The 22,740-nt window shown below is 42.7% G+C and overlaps 1 protein-coding gene across 2 annotated transcripts in view; it reads right to left on the bottom strand.

Annotated features, from left to right (window-relative positions):
- PDGFC (platelet derived growth factor C) overlaps positions 1 to 22,164 on the bottom strand; it is a 112,195-nt gene extending 90,031 nt beyond the window's left edge. The window contains exons 1-2 of one of the 2 annotated variants that reach the window (XM_088661087.1): positions 22,035 to 22,164; positions 20,705 to 21,184 (exon numbers count right to left, since the gene is read on the bottom strand). In XM_088661087.1, coding sequence (XP_088517213.1) covers positions 20,705 to 20,822 — 118 coding nt within the window. In that variant the 5' untranslated portion in view covers positions 20,823 to 21,184; positions 22,035 to 22,164. Of the gene's footprint in view, positions 1 to 20,704; positions 21,972 to 22,034 lie in introns of those variants that run through there. The other variant, XM_035111586.3, reaches the window with a different exon arrangement.
- Positions 22,165 to 22,740: the final 576 nt, after the last annotated feature.

Genomic DNA, 22,740 nt, shown 5'->3' with positions numbered 1-22,740 from the left:
TCATTTCCTACCTACCGGTAACGTGACCTGCCCATCTGCCCAAAGGATTTGCAGTGTCTGAAACCTTAATGGCAGGCAGGAACATCATCAGCATGAACACAGTCCCAATAGCACTTGCCACCGTCTAATTAGAAGTTATTTTTATGGCTTGAAGCATATTCTCTGTCACATTTTGGCATTTGGTGAATGAACTCTGAGCTTTGTACTCACTTCTCCCTTACCTCTTCCCTGGAAAAACCTTTGGTGTCCATGTTTAGTCCATGTTTATGTGGAGCAGCTTCGCTGACACAGTAGGACCTTCCTCTTCCTCCCCCATGTAGCCACCTGTGTGCCCCCAACATTTGGGAACAGATTTGAGCTTCTTTCTTCCAAGCAAAGTACAGGGGGTGCAGATGGGAGGAGATGAAGAGGAAGTCCCATTGAGAAATCAGAAAGCTTATGCAACATTGGCTTCAATCCAATATGTTTCATAAAGAATCTTGCTCTAAGAGAAGTAGAGGTATTACCAAATTACTAAGGTATTTCCCATCAATAAGTGTCTGGTACCTCAATCAATCAGTCCTTCACACAGCAAAGCATTTTTTAAAGCTTCAAATATTCAAACTATGTATATATTTAAAACATTCCAAATTCCACCCCTCCAGGGCCTTTGGAACTTATGCTCAAGTTACCTTCCATTGTATGTACATGCACACACCATGACCATCAGGCCAGTTTTAGAGATTGTTACAGGGAGAAGGTCGGCGGTTCGAATCCCCGTGACAGCGTGAGCTCCCATTGCTCAGTCCCTGCTCCTGCCAACCTAGCAGTTCAAAAGCATCCCCCCCCCAAAAAAAGTGCAAGTAGATAAAGAGGTACTGCTCCGGTGGGAAGGTAAACAGCGTTTCCGTGCGCTGCTCTGGTTCACCAGAAGCGGCTTAGTCATTCTGGCCACATGACCCGGAAGCTGTACGCCGGCTCCCTCGGCCAGTAAAGCGAGATGAGCGCCGCAAGCCCAGAGACATCCGTGACTGGACCTAATGGTCAGGGGTCCCTTTACCTTTACAGGGAGAATGCTGGCAAAGTACCATGATAAAGCAGTGACAGGATACATCATGTTTCCTCCAGCTAATGCTGCATTTGTCTCTCTATTGCCATATTTTGTGAATACAACTGAACCACAGAAAATACCCAGAGTCACTTCTTTGAACTTGTATAAACTAAGCATGGCTGTCTGTTTTATATCCTATTTTAATATCCCACATTGTTTTATTACTGTTGCAGAGGAAAAGCAGCCATTAGTAAATTAAAGGATTATCATATGTTCTCTCTAATGCTGCATATCTGTGAAGTCTTTCATTTTATACCAATTGTAGCTAGCCACCCACTAATCCTTTATCTTTTTGAAGCCTTTAAGATCCCTGCTGTCTTCTCACCTAGCTAGCTGCCTTTTCAAGCAGGCTCTGTGACTGATTTATTAACAGACATACAAATGCATTTTCTCGGCAGGATTAGTTATATAATTAGCTAGTTTTGCAATTGGCACGTACACAATATGCTATATTTTTACTTCACCCATTTCCCCTTCCATATAGGTTGCCAAAGCACACATATATTAAAATGCTTCAAGAAAATTTTATTTTGGTATCATATCATTTCCATGGATAATCTAACAGAAAAAAGAAAAGTCTTCACCTAAGAGCAAACTGTGCATCCACCAACTACAAAATTAATTTTAGAATTATTATTTTTTAAAAAATTGGAGGACAGACAAGAGCAGAATTCTGGATGGAGCAAAGCACTAATTGAATGGATTGGGAAATATCAGTTTATCCCTAGCTATATGCCCTGGAAACAGGTATTTCACAACTTTAACCAAGTGCTCTCTTTATAATACTATTACTCCTAGCTACTGCAAAAATACTGCTAGACTGTCAAATCTATGTAAACAAATGGGGGGGGACATTTGTTTTACATCCTTTGATATAAAAGCAACTGAACTTATTCCTGCTACAACAGCAACTTAAGAATCCTGCTAGAAATGTAAGATTCAGCCAAACACGTGTTTAGTTGGCTTGGCTTGCAATTAGCCCTGGTCACGTTGCCTGCTTCATGTTGCCTGCTACCTCACTTCTTGACCCAAACCCACAAAATTATATTCTTTGAAATATATGCTGTGTTATTTTATTTTTTATCTATTCACAAATGCAAAGAGGCTGATCTAAATGCATGACAGGCTCTACTTTTGAGAACTGCCTAAAGCTGTAGAACAAATGTGTTGGCATGCCTTCCTCTTCCTCTTCTACAATTAAGGAGAATTAAGGTTTTCCCGAAACATTCCTGCTAGCCTAATACATATACCGGTACGTATTTAACCATTTCAATTAATGACATACAGTCTACCTTTTAAAATAACTTTGTACAAAATAAAGGCCAATACAAGAAGAAAATAGATATAAATGGATTCATTGAGTCATTACATTATCTACAGGTTATTTGCAACTCATCCACATTCAGCTTTATGCACTTGGCAAAAACATAAATAAATAAAAAGGGAGCAGGCATCTTGGGGGGGGGGCACGACTTTGGCAATCCCACCCACCCTTGGAAACAAAGTGTTTTGACTATACAGGATTTTTGCTTTAAGAGCTACCCCTGGAATGTATCTCCAGCCTAAGCTGACAGTTGCCTGTATATTCCATCTTCCCAATGAATGATTCTCAAGGAAGCTAAAACCATCTGCCGATAAACCAATTCTAATTAAACTATTCAAAATAATAATAATACAACCAACAGAAGATCAAAACTAGACAGCTAAACAAATCAGTAAAACAGCAATGATAAAAGAAAACACCTTTCTTGAAACACTACATTGTTGTCACTCATTAAAACACAAGCAGCATAATGGAAAGAGAATTTTCCATAGGGAAGATGTTGTGCAGCAATCAGAAAACAATGCTGAAATTACCAAGTACCAGCATGGGTTTCTCAAGAACATGTCATGCCAGACCAACCTTATCTTCTTATTTTTAAAGTTAGTAGCTGGGTAGAGCAGGGGACTGCTGCAGACGTAGTATATCTTGATTTGAGCCGAGATTTCATCCGTGTTCTCTGCTGCACTTCAGCAGCAGTACTGCAGATTTTAGGATAATGGTACTGCAGCTACCAGCTCACTTAGAGTCAGCTGACACAAGATGCCAAAAGGATTCCATTGTGGTTTGTTAAATCCGAAACTTTATGTACTGGTAGCTTAGCATGAGCAATTCAATACTATGGCAAAATGTCAGTCCCTGCATATAAGAACATATTAGCCACCCCCTGAGCTCAGAACAGAGACCATGCTGAGGGGAGATTATGGTGTCAGTCTGTCAGTCAGGGAGGTGATGGCTGGGTGTGTTGCTGCCTCTCCCTCATCAATTGTGGGCTGCAGACAGTATGGGCTTCAGCTTTGTTGTTCCTTGGGAAGGCAACAAAGGAACTGTCAAGCTCCTGATTAGCTACTGGGGGGTCCTATTTTTCTGCCTCCTGCATTATATGATGACATTTGTTAATCTGGTCTTTTGGATCTTAGGTAGCAGGACATGCAGTTAGGTGGTAAAAGGTTGATTGTAATGCCATGACAGGCACCCAAGAAATAGGTAGTTGGCGAAGGACTGTCACCAACCTGTACCACTGCTAGCAAGCTTGAGGAAAGTAGGAGGGCACTAACCCTTAGGAACCACCTAATCCCCTTCATTAAACACCAGGCAGCACAAGCAGGATGGGCCAGCAGTGCCTCCCCAGTTCACACTTGTGAAGAGGCAGTTCCCAATTTGGCTGGCTGAGCCAGGTAGGCTTCTTCAGAAATGTTGATGGCTGAAGTAAGAGGCCAGTTATCAGCCTCCAGACCTAGCAGCCCACGTTTTTATGCATGAATTGCAGTTATGGTGTTATTAAAGCTTTAAGCTCTTCACTCAACTTAAGTGCCTCGGGTTCTTATTCTGGGGTAGGGTGGGAGACAAACTGGGTTCTTGAACTTACTGTCTTGGCATACTGTTTGAAATATTGCCAGCTTCCCATTTCACCACCAGGCTGGCAGTTCTTACATAGCCATATATAGAGGTCAGCACAGAAGACTGTTTTCAGCAGCCTTCATATGTAGGCATTTGTGTGCAAATTAGCCCTAAAACCACTAATCAGACCTAATTCTTATCTTTATCATAAGTTAGTAATGCTCCTAATACAGCTATTTTTAAAATATTGCTTTACAGATACACACAACATAATAAACCAAAAGTTATACATGTGAAAAAGTACCCATGCAATTTGTAAAGGAGAAGAAATATAGTCAAGTTCTGTCTAGATCCTATTTTTAGAAATAGAAACAATGATTCAACTCAAATAAGCAGCAACAAAGAACCAGAGCCTTATTTTTAGAATACGGTGGTTGTTAGAGCAAAGTCTATTCAAACAGGAAGAAAGATAACAGGAGAAATTTTAATACTGTACTGCTAGTCTTTTTTACATTTTATGTGACATTCATGAAAAAATACCAATTAAATTAAACAGCATACTTGATCTGGTTTCATTAGTAACCACCACAAATATAGAGGGGAACACTCCAATACTGGCCATAAAAGGTCAGTGTGCATGTTTCACAAGTGGAGAGAAAGGGAAAATGTGCAAATGTATAAATACATGCCATTCTTTTGTGCTCATATGCCCTCTTGAAAATGAGCCAGAAAAAGCAAGGGAAAGCAGACAAGGTCAAAAACAATAAATTTATAATGTATCCACACAGATTAGTATTTTATCAACTTGTGTTTTCATATCATGCCACTTTAATTCTAACAAAATCTAAGCATACTGTTTAAAACATGTTGATCAGAAATTCTAATACTTGAGTTGCAGTAAATTATTATGTGGGAGTACAGCTTTGCCCACAAGAGATATATCTGACCTTCACTGGCCATGTTTGTATGCAATGATAAACCATGGTTTAATGCTACATGCATCAGCAGGAAGAAACCTCTACGAGCCTCACTCTTCTTTGCTCTCTACCATGGTCTTCTCCTCCCACATACGCAATACAACTTCAGTGGAGTTTAGTTTCACTTTCTATAAAAATCGGCTTGTTATTATGCACAATCCAGAGGCCATGATTTGAAATAAACTCTGAATGGTTAAACAAGCCAGCTTCATGGTCTAAACAGACGAAGGGAGAAGCATGTGACTCAGAGTGGCTCTATCCTGTTTATGCCCATAGCGCTAAACAATGGTTTAGCATGGATGTGCTAAGTAAACCACTGTACGTTACAAGAGAATGATACAAGCCATAATCTAGAAAGAGGTGTGCAGATCTATTTTCGTAATGAATTCCTGATGTTTCCATAGAACCAAATTTGTTTGTTAAAGTCTTGTGCATTCAGAAAGCAATTTAAGAAATTTGTGTGAGAGCTTTTAAAAAGGAAAAGTGAAACTGATACAAAGATATTACATCCCCACAATTACTAGGAACAAAGAATGGAAATGGAGGAATGGAAATGATCTATTCTGGTTTGGTATTCCTCGAATTATTAGGAGCCAAGTCAAGACCAATAAAATATTTTGCCACCGTTTAGAATGGCTCAGTATCAAACTTCTCATATACCAGTTGCCCTGCCCTGCTGCTACCATCTTTCCCACTTTCAGACACGTACCAAGTTGGAGTGGGGGTGAGCAGGGAGAGAGAAAACATCAGCTTAGGCTAAATCCGGGGGATGACATCAACTCTGGTAAATGTTGAAAGACCAAAAAAATAACCCCAACCTCTGGTAAATGTCGGGTTTTTTCCCTCCTGACTCAGTGACTAGGAGACATCAGCGTGTGCCACAGTTAAGCAGAGCACTGTTTTCTAAGCAGTTTCTCACTCCGCAATTAAGTTTTTTGAGCATGCTCAAAGCCTGCATTGCAAACTCTGGGAAATGCAGTTTCTATTCTTCATGACTCATTTACTAATAAAAACTATAATTTCTAGAATTCCTGTTGACATTAAAGCACGCTAAGAAAAAAGTCCTCACTGTAAACTTTAAGACACAGCCCTTGGCTTCTGCAGTTCCCCTTGCTACTCCTTCTCCAGTTGCGAGCTTGAAAAGTATGGGAAAGTAAAGGGAGGGAGGGAAAAGAAGGAAGGAAAATGGCAGACAAGAAGGTGAGCAATGGAAGAGGAGCTACCTAGGCTAAATTCAAGTTTCGAATGTGTTCATTAAAGCCAGCACATTTTCCTAAAGCATTTTCCAGAAATGCTCAGAGAAAACTACCAAACTCCTTCAACAATTCCTCATAAGGTTTTGTTTCCAGACTGTTCATAATCTCCTTTGCACATGCTCCAGCTTGTCAATATCATTCTTTAAATTGTGGTTCCTTGAACTGAACACTGTGGGACTGATCAAGGCAGAATAGAGTGATACTACGGTATGACTTCTCTTTATTTGGACACTATTGTTGATGCAACCTAGAACTGCATTAGCTTCTCCCTTTTTTTACTACTGCAAGTCTGTGAAGGAGTCAGTGGGCTCTCAAGCCCTGAAGAGGTAGGACCCAGGTCATTAGGAAGGCAAAAGTTGAACACAAGGCTTATGAAAGTTGAATAGAAGCTGCCATTCCTCTGCTTATCTTGAGGTAAGAAGGGGAACTGTATCAAGGTCATAAGGCAGCTCCCCCTTGTCTGTTGATAATGCCTCCTAAGAAACATAAATCTGCCCCATTAGCATCCTGTCTTGATTCCTCTGAACCCTTGAAAACATATCAAAAAACATTGAAGCCAACTTCTTTCATGGCAAACCAGAATCAACAAAATTGCCTATTCCTATTGAGGACATAGCAGGACTAAAAATCACATTCCATCTCCTAATGGGCTGGCTATGATATCATCAATTAAATGAAGTTTATAAGATAGACAGGAAAAAGGGTTTTGCAACAGAAGAATCAAAAATAGACAAAGAATTAATACAAAATAAGAAAAGAGTAATATCCATAATGTACAGGCTTCTTTTAGAGTGGGATGTGAAAGATAAAGAGGTGAAAAAAGTAATGATTAAGTGGGCGAAAGATTTGGTAAAAATATCCAATTATCGGCATGAGAAAGATTATGGAATAAAGAATGGAAATTTACGGCCTGTTATACATTAAAGGAAAATTTAGTGAAAATAGTTCTATAGGTGGTATATAACTCCCAGCAAACTGGCCAATATGTATAAAACGAAATCTAACATTTGCTGGAGGTGTAAACAGGCAGAAGGGACACTGTTTTGTATGTGGTGAGGCTACAAAAATTTAAAAGTTTCTGGGATATTGTTTATGAGAAACTGAAAAAAATGTTCAAGCAAACCTTCATAAAGAAACCAGAAGCCTTCCTCTTGGGCATCTTAGACTCAGATATCCCAAATGAAAATGGAAAGGAGAATTAGTACCAACAAAAGAGGAATGGCGGGATACATTATTTGAATATCTTGAACTGGCAAAATGACAGAGACAATTAGGAGACAGCCCAAACCTGGACATGTTTCAATTAAGTTTTCACAAATTACAAGAGAGATTATAAGTATAGCATTCAAAAAATAAAAGAAATGGGGAAATGGTCAAAGAAGCAATATAACAAAAACATAAGATAGACCCACTTTGAGGAAGACGGAAGTCTATTGAGAAAGATAAGTAAATGGGAATTAAGAATATGGTGGTGTAAGTTTTCTTGTAAGAACTTCTGGAATTATGGAACTTATGGAATTATGTATATTTTTCTTTATGCTATCACTTTATTATTTTTGTTAATTTTGTGTGTGTGTTTGTTAAGTAAGAAAACTAATAAAAAGCATACTAAAAATCACATTCCACCAATAAAGCTAATGTGTTGTTTTTTAAATCCATCCTACCACACCATTTGCAAATAGCCCAATTCACTGCATCCTGGAACCAGATGGCCTGAGCATACCTGAGCATGGGCCAAAAGGACATGATAAAAAGTCAATGTACCAGAAATGAGATTTCTCATTTAATTGTTGGTTACTACTGTCCTAGAGACTAAATGTTTGGTTCCTCCTTCCCCTGCTTCCTGATAATTACTCTCTAGATGTGGTTGGGTGTTACAAGACAAAAAAAATTAAACCAAAAAAAACCCCACAAAACCATATTGCATAACATTATTTCCGAGCATTTGAGATTTTGCTTCGCTTTCTCAGAAAGTGTAACTCTGTATGTCAGCTTTCTGATATTACTAAGCCATCAGTCATAAATGGCTTATTTTCCTACTTAGTGCAGGCACAATAAATTCCTCACTTCGCTTGTTGTCAAGGCCTTGTTTTCCCCTCTTGACTGATACTGTTACAACATACCAACCTAGAAACTAAACACTGAATTCAAATACATTTCTCATTATACTCTGTTTATCCTTGAATACTTTTAATGCATGTTGTGGCCAGATAAAGTAGGAGACTTAGGATGCTACAAATGACAATGTTCATTTTCAGACACAATTCTGCTTAACTTTACAGAACTCTCCACTCCCCACCAAACTTGCTCTTTAAGCTTCACAGGAAAGCCTTTACTCTATTTTCAGTTTACTTTTCCATCAACTAACATCCTTATTTACCCCTGATGATGTCAAGGGGATATGTTTTCAGACACTTTTAATGACTCTTTGAGTTAGCGTTCATTAAGCAAACAAATTGCTTCAGTTTAACTAGTTCACCAGTTTAGCAGATACTTATGCATCCTACTTTTTTCGGGTCAATAATTTCAGGAGAATAAAGTTCCCACAGAAGGAGAATCATTCTGGTACAAAGTCAAGGAAGGGTATTAAAATAGTCTTCCTGACAGTGATGGCAAACCTGTGGAAAACTGCAGCTGGAACTGGAGCCCAGAACATCTGGAGGGCTCCAGGTGTACCTTCCCTGCTTTATAATCTGGCACATGAATAGATAGCAGTGCAGCCAAATTGCCATAGTATTAAAAGAAGACTGTTCACAAATGGCAACAGCATTAAAGTAAAACAAGGGAAGAACACTGAGAGAAAGCATTTAACTCTAGGTCAATCGACTGCTATTATCAAATATTCAATAGCTTATTGACACAATTTTTCTACTAACCACTGCAAGTCTGAGTGCTTGAGTGCCCTGTGACCCACAGTCCCCTAGTGGATAATAAACACACGGACATGAGTATTAGGTTTATGGGTTCAAATAGGACATAAATTTATTGGTTTCAGATCTGAGTGGTTTGGTTTAGGCATTGGGTGAAGCCAGGCTATATCTCGACTCTCGTCTGTCTGCAGGGAGTCCATCTAAGGGCAAACCACCAATAAGGAGTAGCCCTATGACTTACATCAAATAGGGGCACTGTGAGGGGTCCCCATTGAGGTTGTGGCATGGCCCTAGCCCATGTTTGGGCATCAGACAGAATCCACACCCCCGGATCCCTTTAACAGGATACCCTTTATGAGGAAGGGCAGGTGGAGGCTACAACCTCCCCTCCATTCAAACAAATACTTACCCAATGCCTAACCTCACAAAATTGTGTGACGAATGTTACAAGGTAAGTGAAAACCAAATGGCTGGTGCCAATTTGCCAAGTGGAATTAATTCCTACCTGGCCCCAACAATGTGGCAGCTGACATTTGTACATAGCAAAGTCGTGTCATAGCAAAACGTACAAAAGAGGGTGAGTGCGTTCAGGGGATACAGTGAAGGGCAAGAGAGGAGGGGGCCCCACCCATGCCATGGTTTAAATTCCCCATGGCCAGGCCCCTACTGTCACTGATTAGTCATGGTCCTGCCCAGCGCTGATGACGCAGCCAGGATGGCACGAGGGGGGCATCAATCTCTCTCACCCCATCACTGCAGGGGCCCAGGGGCCCGGCTGCAATGCCGCTCACTGGAAAAGTTGAACAGACTTCTAGAACATGACTGTGGATGTACTATATTTGGTCTTCCAATTCTAAGAAATGTCTTCTAATCAAAGGTGATTCTCATTCCAAATAGAATCCCATGAACTGAATGGCTACTGTCTACTGAATCATAATCAACATCTCAAAACCAAGGCTTCAGTTTAGTTTCCCCCTCCCCTTTCTTCCTGGAATTCATAATCCTTCCATAACTTATCTCTTTAGAGCTGTTAAAGAAAACCTCAAGAAAATGACTAATATGTTTGCCACAATAGTTAAGTTTTAGCACAATGGGAAATGAAATATTACCACAATTTCATAATAATGCAGTTTGTCACTCTTCATCTAAATAAAATGACTAAAAGAAAATTATTTCATGCCTCATTTTACAGGTGAAATATAATCAAGATGGCTGTAAAATAACCCAGACTCTTGAGTTTGGATTTCAAATCCATCACTTAAATGTCTAGTAAATGACCCAATTTGTTTACACAACCCTGCAACTTTTTATAGTTTTTCCATAAAGAAGTTATTGCATCCATTCCTTTTATTTTGTTTTAGAGTGTTTGAATGAGGTCCATAACCACAAGCAAGTTGAACAAGCTCCTTTCTGATGGAAGTGGCCTCATATAAATTCACCACCACTGGTGAAATGTTTGGAACAATGCTTGCACATGGTTTTTGGTATTTTGTAGATGAAAACGCCATATAGAAACACACAAAAAACATTTTCCTGTGCTTTGTCATTCAGAGAACCCGTCATATCTACTGAGGGCTACTTTCTGCTGAAATCCTATGTCTGGAATTCAAATGCCCATGTTAGGTGGGAAGGGGGATTCAGCTCTCCATTTAATGGCAGTCTCCGTTAAAGCCACCCAAAGGTCAGAGAACCCTCCAGAGCAGCATTTCATTAGACTTGTTAGGCTGCCAGGAAGGGAAAATCAGTACACTCCTTCCCGGCTCATATCCCAGACTTCACTGGATTGAAGCCATTGAGAATGCAATCCATACTAATTTAGGAAACAATACACTCACATTATAAACATCTCTCTTTTGACTTCAATGAAATTACATCAGTGTATCAGATCACCCAAGAGCTGTTTCCTTAGGTGTGCCAAGAAACTGGTAGAATGCATTGTTTCTTAAGAGAGAATTAAGAAAAGCAATTTCTATGAATGACTTGATTCTAAACATGATCTTACTGAATATGACTGTAGCAAAACCCTTTTAGTACGTCTGAATAATTGTATCTAACCAAAGTACACACTTAAAACTATTGATGACCAAGAAACAAAGGATGCATTTCAAATGTGGCAGCACCATCCCTTCTTGCATTTGCCACACTTTAATCCCAAGAAACTATGTGGTCCTCCATGCCCTCTGTCCATAAACAGAGCTGCCAAAGAGATTTAACCACAAAGGATCATTTGGGGAAGTGTTGTACAAATATATCCAGAGACTACACATTGCACACTCATGAATGTGCTTTGCAGTAAGAGGGATTATTGGGCTAATGTTAATTATGGCTGTAGTGCAACATATAGTCTGGCGCTTCATTGTCCACAAATGATGATATTGAAAGCATTTGCAATGATGAAAGATTAGCATTTTTATTGCCCTTGTTTATTAATGGTGTCTCAATGTGGTGATTATGATCAGTCTGCAACAAAAACTTCCCCTAGAATAATCCCCCTAGAATAATCCTCCTAGAATAATGGTTTTACCTGTTCTGGGAAGTAAACACAATGGAAAATGAAGGTTTATTTTTGCTTGTGAAATGTCAACACTAATTCCAAAGGTGTGGAGACAGATGAAGCAGAGCTGGTTACTTTGCTGGTAAATGCTTTGTCAGGATCTATACCTCCAGGTATAGGGTGATATTTAAATTCAATAAATAATAATAATATCTACACTTAATATCTGGAGCAAGCAAATAATCCAAATTAAAAGCAAAGCTGGGGGAATGAAAGATGGAGCAAGATGCTTTGCAACCATTATGATATAATCAGATTATAAGACTAGGATTCACTCTACCCTTTCCCAGAGTTCCTCTCTCTATTTCTCCACTCTAAAAATGCCATCCTATTCCTCTCTGGAAAATTGAGTAATAACAACCCCAAGGTATCAATTTACTTCCTCCTTGTGAGAAATGTATTTTGTGGTGTGGCCACAAAGGCAGGTTATTCCTGAATACAGTGGTACCTCGGGTTACAAACGCTTCAGGTTACAGACTCTGCTAACCCAGAAATAGTACCTCGGGTTAAGAACTTTGCTTCAGGATGAGAACAGAAATTGTGCTGCGGTGGCACAGCAGCAGCAGGAGGCCCCATTAGCTAAAGTGGTGTCTCAGGTTAAGAACATTTTCAGGTTAAGAGCGGACCTCCAGAACGAATTAAGTTCTTAACCAGAGGTACCACTGTAATATCATACCCTTCAGTAACTGTAGAATTACAACTTCCACCACCACCAGAAATATGTCAGGGATATGAACTGTAGTCCAACAACATCTGGAGAGTGCCACACTAGTTACTGGGCCTAGAGGCTCCCTGCCCCTTTTCTTGCAAGACCAGTGACTCACTATAGTAATAATACTGACCGGACTTCCAAATTAATAAAGAATTTAACATTTGCCTTATATAACAATAAACTGCATTGCTAAGCATTTTCTATAGATTTAGCCAAGTAAAAACATGCCCTCCTGTAAAATATTTTATAGATGGTGCAACAAAATGTGTTGAGCTGATCAGAAAAGCAAGAATGGAGAGAACTATAGGGCTGCATACAAACTGTACCTTTGAAGCACATTCAAGGCAGATTTCCCTTCCTGAGCACTGTGGTTTGTTAGGGGTTGCGCTCTAAAAGTGTGGTGTGTATGAAGCCTAAGTTTTCTACTATTTATTCTTCTTTTGACATGACATATTCCAATCTCTTTATGAACATAGAATGAAGAGCATGCCACCCACTATGAATCACTGACGTTGTTGGCAAGATGTGGATTTACAGTGCTTATAGTGCTCTTAGTTAGCATTCAACTTTCAACAACTACATTCCTTACATTTTTATTCCATTACGTTTCTTTGAATGGATATGATAAACAAAGAATGCATTGCTCTTTCCCTGCTTTGAAGTTTTTGATGATATACTAGAGTCAGTCACCATTCACCAACTAACCTCGATGTAGGTATAAAAGTTATCATTAAACAGAGAGATACACTTTCATTCTTACTCTCCAAGTTCGCTCGCTCTTTTAAACAACATTTCTACTCTATCCAGAAGGAACAGCTAGCTAGTCATTGCTGATATACGTACTTTAATGTATTTATTAGGGATCAGCTGAAATGGCATCCACTCTCAATTTTATCAACCAACTTGTGAGTTACAAAAAAAGTAATACACTTTTTGAATTTATTTTTTTGGGTAAGGAGAAAGCACTGAAAACAGGGCTAAAGTGTTTGCTACACTTTGGGCTGTGTATGCACCATACATTAAAAACACATTGAAAGCATGTTTCCCTACCCCCACTACCCAAGAATCTGGGGAACTGTAGCTTAAAGGTGCTGGAAACTGTAGTTCTCATAGAGGTAAAATACAATTTCAGGAGCTTTAGGGGTGGGGAATAATGATAATGATAATTTATTATTTATACCCTCCCCCAATTTGGATGGGTTTCCCAGCGGCTTCCAGAAGGATATTAAAATACAATAATTTATTAAACATTACAAGCTTCCCTAAACAGGGCTGCCTTCAGATGTTTTCTAAAAGTCTGGTAGTTGTTTTTTTCTTTGACATCTGGTAAGAGGGAGTTCCACAGGGCAGGTGCCACTACCGAGAAGGCCCTCTGCCTGGTTCCCTGTAACTTGGCTTCTCAAGTGCTATAAATGCTTTCCAAGTGCTATAAATGTATGTTGTGTGACCTTGTTCTCGTGCCAATAGTTATCCCTGCTGCTGGTTGACACCATTTTCTCTTGATGCAACAGAACAAAGTAACGACTTTGGGCTACAAATGGTGGTGTTTGCAGTCATTATCAGTGTTGCAACAATGTTTCCTGCTTTCGCTGGCATTTGAGAGAGAAAAAGCAGAAAAAAACAGCATAGCACACAATGTTAGAATCATGCCAGGATCACAAACAGGCAACAAAAGGCAGTGAAAATGTGAGCAATGAGCATTTTCAAGAAAAAGAAAAACTTGTGCCCAAGAACTTTTGGTTCAGTTCTAGGAAACAAAGTGTTCCACCAAACACTTTCCATGTAAGGGTTATTAACAATTGTTAATTTAGTTTTAAATTTCTTCTAGAAAAAAAGGAATGCATAAAAGCTTGACTGGATGATACAAAATACCTGTGTACTTTCCTACTGGGCAGAAATTGTTAGGTATTTTTTTCATAATGCAGTGAAAAGAAAATGGCTACGTTCAAACAGTGAAAATATCAAATAAATAAACTGTTTTAATTCAGTCTGTCTTCTTAACACATTTATCCGTTCATTCATTCTAACCTAGAGAGAGTCCCTTAGTGACCAAGGACATGTTCCATTCCAAGGTAGCCACTTGTAAGCCATATTGGTTTCTATGGAAAATAGTTGGAAGTGTTAATATTCTGTTTAGTGATCTTCTATTGGAATCAATGGAACTTACAATTGCTCAATTTAGTTTGAATTATAGCCTTCCACTTGAATCTCTCATGATGGATATGATTTAAACAGTAGCAGCAGAAACACCACAATGACCTGCTCAGGCAGACTACTCTTTTAAGATATTTATGGAATAAATTACTTCAGATATTTTAAATTTGTATTTCAAAATTATGAAGTCCCCTATCAATATTCTGATATTTTAAGCAGAAACTGAATGATCAAAATGTTTGAGCTGAAAGCAATAAAAGTTCTGATGTGTAAAATTTCACATAAACATTTTCTTCTTGTTTGTGGCTCCCAATTAGTGCATCATTTGTTGCAAAAGATAAAGTTACCACAATAAAGCTATACTGTATTTCTTTTATAAGGAAACCCAGCTTTACTGACCTCAAAACACCTATCAGTTTGAATTCCTGGGAGGCAATGGAAAATGCATGCTTCTCATAACACAGCTAATTATATGGAGGGAGAAGGGGGAGAACACCAGACTTGGAAGTTGCTATGAAAAATATTTTTCTTTATGTGTAATGCAGGGCTTTAAAAGTAATATTACAGTAATGATTTAGATACTTGAAGCAAGGACCTTATTCCTCAAAGGTACTCAAGTGCCTTCTACAGGTAGAAAGTTTGGGGGGGGGAAACAATTTGCAAATCTGGAGCAAAACTTACTGCTGCCATTTCACTGGTTAAAAGTCAGAAGGACTTGTAGCAGTTGACATGATGTAATGGCTAGTCTAAAGAACCATATAAAATATTGCTATGTAATAGACAGTGGCCACCATTTAGGAGGCAGGACCACAGCTCAGTGGTAGAGCATATGCATTGCATTCAGAAGCCCCCAAGGTCAATTTCTGGCATCTCCAGTTACAAGAATCTGATAGCAGGTGATGTGAAAGACTTAAAACCATAAACCATAAAGATTTAATGCCAGTCCACATACTAGGCTGGACAGGCAAATATCTGACTAGATACAATGCAACATCCTATGTTCCCTTTGTTGTTGTTGTTCAGTCATTTAGTCGTGTCCGACTCTTCGTGACCCCATGAACCAGAGCACGCCAGGCACTCCACCACCTCCCGCTGTTCCTTAGAGAACAAATGTATAGAATTAGGATCAGACTGTGACACTGCAATCCTATGTGCACTTCCTTGGAAATGAATCCCATTGAATTCAGTAGAACATACTTTGAAGTAAAACATGCTATCAAGCTAGCAGACACCCCCCCCCAAAAAAAACCACCCCGTTGATAGTACTGTTTATTATGACGGTATATGTAATAATGCCACGAGAATCGCTACATTACAATGGCAACTTCAAGTAGTTTTACTTGCTTCAGGTATCTTAATCTAACAGGCACAAAGCGTTTTAAGCCACAGGAGAGCGCAAAAACCACTCTAATTATGGGAAGTTAAAATAGTCCAACCAGAATTAATGGGGTCCCCTAATAAATAATGTGATAAGAACGTTAAGTGGAGGTTTAGGAAAAAATTTACATTAGAATCCAAGCTGCACTACCAAAGTAGAGACTATAAATCAAAGTAGCCTGCAGTTCAGATATATAAACAGACTTAAGACAGTATAATTACAAAAAGGGGTGTTTTTTGTGGTTCATTTATTTACTTAAGGTTCACTTAAGACCCAGTGATGCCACTAGTATACCTCATTCCATGCCAAGTGGAACTTGAGTACTGAAGTAAAAAAAAATAGAAATACAACTATCAAAACTCTATGAAGTGTACTACAGAAAGTGCTACTGTTCTAGTAATTTCTCAACTCTATTATTATGCTTACACGTTTACATATGAACCAACCCAGACTCGTCATCTGAGGCCTTTCTTCGTGTGCCGCGTCCACGAGAGCAGCAACATGAGATTGGGCCTTTTCTGTGGTGGCTCCATGCTTGTGGAATGCTCTCCCCAGAGAGGTTCGCCTGGCACCTTTGTTACATATCTTTATGTAGGTGCCAGGCAAAAACTGCCCTCTTCTTCTAGGCCAGGCATCCCCAAACTGCGGCCCTCCAGATGTTTTGGCATACAACTCCCATGATCCCTAGCTAACAGGACCAGTGGTCAGGGATGATGGGAATTGTAGTCCAAAACATCTGGAGGGCCGGAGTTTGGGGGTGCCTGCTCTAGGCCTTTGGTTAATTAAACAATACCCCTCTTTTAAAGGGGGGTATTGCTTTTGTTTGTTACTATGTTATGCATTTTTGTGTTTTAATATTGTAAAGCACCCTGTAATCCTCAGATAAATGTCCTGTGTGAGTTTCTGGAGGCAGTTGGAGGATGGATGGTGGCTAATGGATTGAGGTTGAATCCTGACAAGACAGAAATACTATTTCTTTTTGGGGGGGTGGGGGCAGGTGGGGTGGGTACTCCCTGGTCCTGAATGGAGAAACTGTGCTCTTGAAGGACCAGGTGTGCAGCCTGGGAGTCATTTTGTACTCACAGCTGTCCATAGAGGCACAGGTCAATTCTGTGTCCAGGGCAGCTGTCTACCAGCTCAAACTGATATGCTGGCTGAGACCCTACCTGCCTGCAGACTGTCTCACAGAGTGGTGAATGCTCTGGTTATCTCCTGCTTAGACTCCTGCAATGCACTCTACTCTACATGGGGCTACCTTTGAGGTTGATTTGGAAACTACAACTAATCAGAATGTGGCAACTAGACTGGTGACTGGGAGCAGCCACTGGGATCATATAACACTGGTCCTAAAGGATCTTCACTGGCTCCTGGTATGTTACTGAGCACAATTCAAAGTTTTGGCTAGTTGGGCTGGGGGGACTCTTGAGACAGCAAATGCTGAGACCATATAACACCAGTCCTGAAAGACCTACATTGGCTCCCAGTACGTTTCTGAGCACAATTCAAAGTGTTGGTGCTGACCTTTAAAGCACTAAACGGCCTTGACCCAGTATACTTGAAGGAGCATTTCCAAGGGCGTACCCACCATGCGGCAAGTTAGGGCAGCTGCCCTACTCTAGAAGCAGGGCTGGTGGGCAGAGGCGGAGCACAGCCCGGCGGAGCGCGAGTTCGCCATTCCCGCCGCACCGCGCCGCACCCTCCCTCCAGCTCCCCGGCGCGCCCTCAGGCAAGGCCAAGCGCGGCGGGGAACCAGAGAGCGCGGCGCGGCGGGCAGGAACGCTGAACTCGCGCTCTGCTGGGCTGGGCTCCGCCTCCGCCCACCAGCCCTGCTGCTAGGGAGGGGCACAGCCCGGCGGAGCGCGAGTTCACCGTTCCCGCCCGCCGCGCTGCGCCCTCCCTCCAGCTCCCCGTCGCGCCCTCTGGCAAGGCCAGGCGCGGCGGGGAACCAGAGAGCGCGGCGCGGCGGGCAGGAACGCTGAACTCGCGCTCCGCTGGGCTGGGCTCCGCCTCCGCCCACCAGCCCTGCTGCTAGGGAGGGGCACAGCCCGGCGGAGCGCGAGTTCGCTGTTCCCGCCCACTTTGTGGCCCCTCCCCTTCCGTGCCTTGGCCCCTCCCCTTGCCCCCCCTAGTTTTGATCCTGGGTACGCCCATGAGCATTTCCACACCCATCACTCAGCCCAGACTCTGAGGTCCTGCTCTGAGGGTCTTCTGGCAGTTTAGTCACAGGCAGCGGATTTTCTCGGTAGTGGCACCCTCCCTGTGGAACAGCCTCCCATCAGATGTCAAGGTGATAAAGAACTACACAACTTTTGGAAGACATCTGAAGACAGCCCTGGAATGGGAAGTTTTTAATGTCTGACATTTTACTATGTTTTTATATGTGCTGTAAGAAGCCCAGACGGGTGGGGTATAAATTATAAAAGTGTTGTTGTTGTTGTTGTTGTTGTTGTTGTTGTTGTTGTTAAACTCAAGCATATGATCATACAAATATATCTTTAAGGGACCTTATTGAAATTGCCTCCTTCAGCAGAAAAGACAAGATGTGGAGGTATTCATCACCAAACTCCTAGGGCAGGCACGTCCAACAGGTAGATCGTGATCTACCGGTAGATCACTGGACGTTTGTGATAGATCACTGGTAGATCACTGGCTCCCCCCAAAGCAGCTCAACAACTTTAGCTCCCCTAAAAAAAAACTCAACATTTTTGCCCTGCACCCCCCAAAAATGTGGCTTTCCTCCTCCCCAAAAAGTCAACAACTTTGACCTGAACCCCCCAGAAAACAGGGCCTTCCTTCATAGAAAAAGTTCAACAACTTTGCTGAACCCCCCCAAAAGGGGGTAGAACACTGCCAGTTTTTAACTGTGAGTGGGTCGCAGTCTCTTGGGAGTTGGCCACCCCTGTCCTAGGGGAAATACAGTTCACATATCTAACCAGTAAATAGGGGGCCTTGTTTTGTCTTAACTAAGGATGAAAGCGTAATTTTAATCTCTTCAACCCACATCCCATGTGATTACAGAGGCAGTGCAATTCACAAGCAACATCAGCCACCATGTTCATTTTCCCACAAAACTAAACCTGTTCATGAGGAAATGTTCCCACTGGGATGGTTAGAAGAACCACAGTATAATATAGGTTTTCTGTTCATTGGTTATCACAGAATCCTGTGAAACCCTGAAACCTCCATCACACAGAGGAACTGGAGGGCAATGAAGGTGAAGAAATCTCTACTGTCATGAAAGGTAGATGCTTTCCTTAGCTTCAAATACAAAGGTTGGCGTGATCAGTTTCCTGTGGATGTAGAGTTAGGCTTCTGACTCTTTTGATCATATTCCCATGGCCCTCTGCAGTCACTCTGATCCCTGGGCTGCACTTTGATCAGTAGCTCTAGCCCTATGCAGGTGCCAGATGTCATCACATTAGAAACCAACAGCAATAAGATTCCCTCTTGCTGAATTTAATAGCACAAGGCACATTCTACAAATTCATATAACAGGGGGGGAGGCTATTTGGTTCTCTGTTAACTGTAACAAAAAATCCCTCACACAGTATATATGGAGGAAGGCCAACACAAGGGATTTTCACTGGTCTGCACTGACATCTTCAAGGCTGATATGTCATTCAATACTACATTCACTTTTTTCCTACCGTACTGCAAGTCTAAGATTCCCCCCCCCCCCGGCTTCTTACTGATGTCTGTTTGGCTACTTTGCATCCTGATGAAATCACATCTTTCTAGCTAGCAAGGAAACTACTAAAACATTTTCCCCTTACATTAGCACACACCACTGGAAAACAGGGTGTTTAATAGCCTAAATTTAGGCAGCCTACATTTGTGGTGTGGTTTCATATGGCATATAACATTTCTGTTTGCAGAGTATTCCTTTAAATGGCTTTGTAATAGAAGATCAAGGGGGAAAGGCCTTCAGAAATCTGAATAATGTAAATCATATGGAGTTTGGAGGCTAAGCAAATTACACACACTGAAGCTGCCCTCTATGAAAGGAGCCTTTCTACAGGTCTGCTAAACCGCAGCCCAAAGGAACTTGCATTTGAGAGTTTTCTAAACATTTCAGGTACACTTGAAAGCTTTAAAAAGTTACTCTCATTTCCTATACAGCAGATTAGCTCGTTTCCAGCACGTGCAAAGTAAGAGGTCGTTCTCCAGGAGCCCACACTGTACAGAGGCATATTGGGTGGGTGTGTGCAAAAAAGGTAATTAGAACAGGCACCCCAACCAATTCACAGAGAGCACTTTCAAAGAGGGAGGGAAGGGGGGGGACGGAGAAAGAGTTAATAAGTTCCCTATCTTCTAGAGCGCTTAATTGGTGCCCTTTTTACCTATCCTGCTCTAGTTAATGAGGTTGACAAGTTTCCTGGAGTGACAAACACGCCGTGAAGTCAGACCTGCCAAGTCTCATTCATTTTGGCTTCAGTCTTTCCAGGCTCACTCTGGCATAGGGCGATGTTTTCCCTCCCAGTGTGCGAGTTTCAAAGGAGATCTTTACAGCCTCGCTGGAAACAGTAGGGAGGGCTTCTTGTTTCCAGCGTGAAAACACAGGCGCCCTTTAAAAAGTTGTCACCCAGCCGCTCCACGACAGCCCAGCCCCTGAGGCTTCCCCCCCCCCCCAGAAGCAGCAAGAAGAAGGGAATGCAAACAAAAAAAACACCCCAAAAACCTCCCTGTCCCGGCGACTCCTCCTTCTCCCCCAGCGTGTGTTGCTCACTGCAACTACAAACACTTTTATTATGCCTTCTTTCTAGACACAACAAAAACACGCACGAGAGAGAGAGAGAAGAGAGATATCTCGGGTGATGTGGGGGTCGCCTTACCGTTTTGCTCCTTGGCGCTGGAGAACTGGAACTTGCTGCTGAGGTTGGACTCGCCTTGGGCTCCCTGTCTTGGGCTGACCAGGGCAGATGTCAGCAAGAAGAACCCGAAGAGGAGCATTTGGCAGGCTGGGGGGGTTGAAGCTCTTCGCAGGCACACAACGCAAGCCAGGCACTTGCCGAGAGATCAAGTCCTCCCCGAGGCGTCCTTTTCACCACCTCCACCAGCCCGCGAAGCCTGCAGCGTTGGCGAGAAAGGAGCAGCAGCAGCAGCAGCAGCAGCACTGAGCCTGCTCGAGCAGCCGAGAAGAGCGGGGTAGTTTCCACATAATCCCATCCAAAACTTTTCTCTCCCTCGGCAGCCTTTCCCCCCCAGCGTCTCCAGGGTTCAACCCCCACCCTTCTTCTTCTTCTTCTTTTTCTTCTTCTAAGATTCACAAATCAGCTTCCCAAGGAGGACGCAACAATCCTGGAAAAGAGTTGCTGGGGGAAGAAGAAGAAGAAGAAAAGGGGGCGCCAGAATGCACTGCTGGATCGGAGGAGCACCTGTCAGCTTCAGGAACAAGAAACTACCCAACAAACCGAGGGAAAGGGGTGGGGAAAAAGAGCTCCCTTTGGGAGGAAAGGAAGCGGGGAGGGGGACACCACACACACACACACCACCTTCTCGGCTTCTCTTGCTCTCTCCCTACGACTAAGCAGCCACGACGCTGCCAGGCGAGCCAGCTTCTTTCACCCCCTGGCTGGGAGTCCCGGGTTTGTTTCTCTCCTCGCCTTCACGTGTTTCTGCCATTCCCCCTCATCGCTCCTGAGGAGAAGGAGGGAGGGGGCGGAGGCTCGGAATGGGTGGGAAAGGAAAATAAAAGTGAGCAGCAGCAAGCCACGACCCAGGCAGGCTGGGAAGGGGGGGAGGGAGGGAGGAGAGGAGGAGGATAAGCAAGGAAGCGGGCGAGCAAACTCACTCCAGGCTCCCGCTCGCCTTTCCCAAGGAGCAGCACCTGGTTTCAGTTTTGCGCCCCAGAAGTTTTGCTTGGAAGGAGTTGAAAAAACCCAACGTAACGCGAGAGTCCCCTGAAAAGCAACCCTTTTCTCCTTCTTTCTTTCTTTTAACCTCAGAGCTACTTTCTGTCACACACGCGCGCACACACACACGAACGCGCGCGCGGCGTCTTGGTCTGCTCCACCCCGAATTCTTGCGCGCCCTCCCTTCTCGCGCCAACTCTCCTCCTCACAGAGCCTTCTATGGTCTTATCACAGGCCAGTTCTGGAGTCTCCTTCGAACTACCCAAAGATCCTCCTTTCCTCCCCTCCACTCGGAGTCGGCGGCCCCAACCTGCCCCGCTGTCGCCTCCGCCTCCTCCTCCTTTTCCAGGTCTGGCGGGAAAAGGTGGTTGTGGTAAGAAGGAATCCTCCCCCCTCTCCAGCTCCCGCCGCCACTGCAGGAAGGGCTGCCGCCGCAACAGCAGCAGGAGGAGGAGCGCGCAGGAAGCCCAGGCAGGAGCGGCCAGTCAGTCAGGCGTGCCCGGCTGCGGCGCAGGGTGACGTTCGCTCTTGTTCAGGCGGCGGCGGCACCAGCAACCGAAAAGTCGTGCAAAGTTCAAGCGAGCTACTGGACTCCCGTGCGCGCTCCCTCTTTCTCGACGGCTGCCAACTGGCCGCGTAAGAACAGGTGCTGTAAAAGAGGAAAGAGCAACGGATGATAAGGCTATTGCCAGCGCGTTGTTGGGCCGAGGGTTCCGCCGCTGACTGCTGCTTCTGCGGTTTCTGAAGCTGCACAGGAGCGCTGTGTCTCTGTGCGTACGCAGAGTGCATTTTCTCCCGCCGCGATCCCACCCTTTTTAGAAATCAACTATTAGAATGGCCACTCGGTTTATCTTCCTTATCCAAACAGGGGGGGTGTTTAGAAGCAAAGAAAAAAGGAGGGGGGCATGGTAGAAACCCACTCCCTACGCCAAGTTCAGATCAGTGGGCTGTCGTGCACTTAACAAAGGTGACTTGGTAAACTATGGTTTGGTGTGAGCTTCTCACCAACACACACT

This window comes from Zootoca vivipara, chromosome Z1, assembly GCF_965207765.1.
Source record: "Zootoca vivipara chromosome Z1, rZooViv2.hap1.1, whole genome shotgun sequence".
NCBI lineage: Eukaryota > Metazoa > Chordata > Lepidosauria > Squamata > Lacertidae > Zootoca > Zootoca vivipara.
The sequence above is the reverse complement of the archived record's forward strand: the minus strand, read 5'-3'. Positions and strand labels throughout refer to the sequence as shown.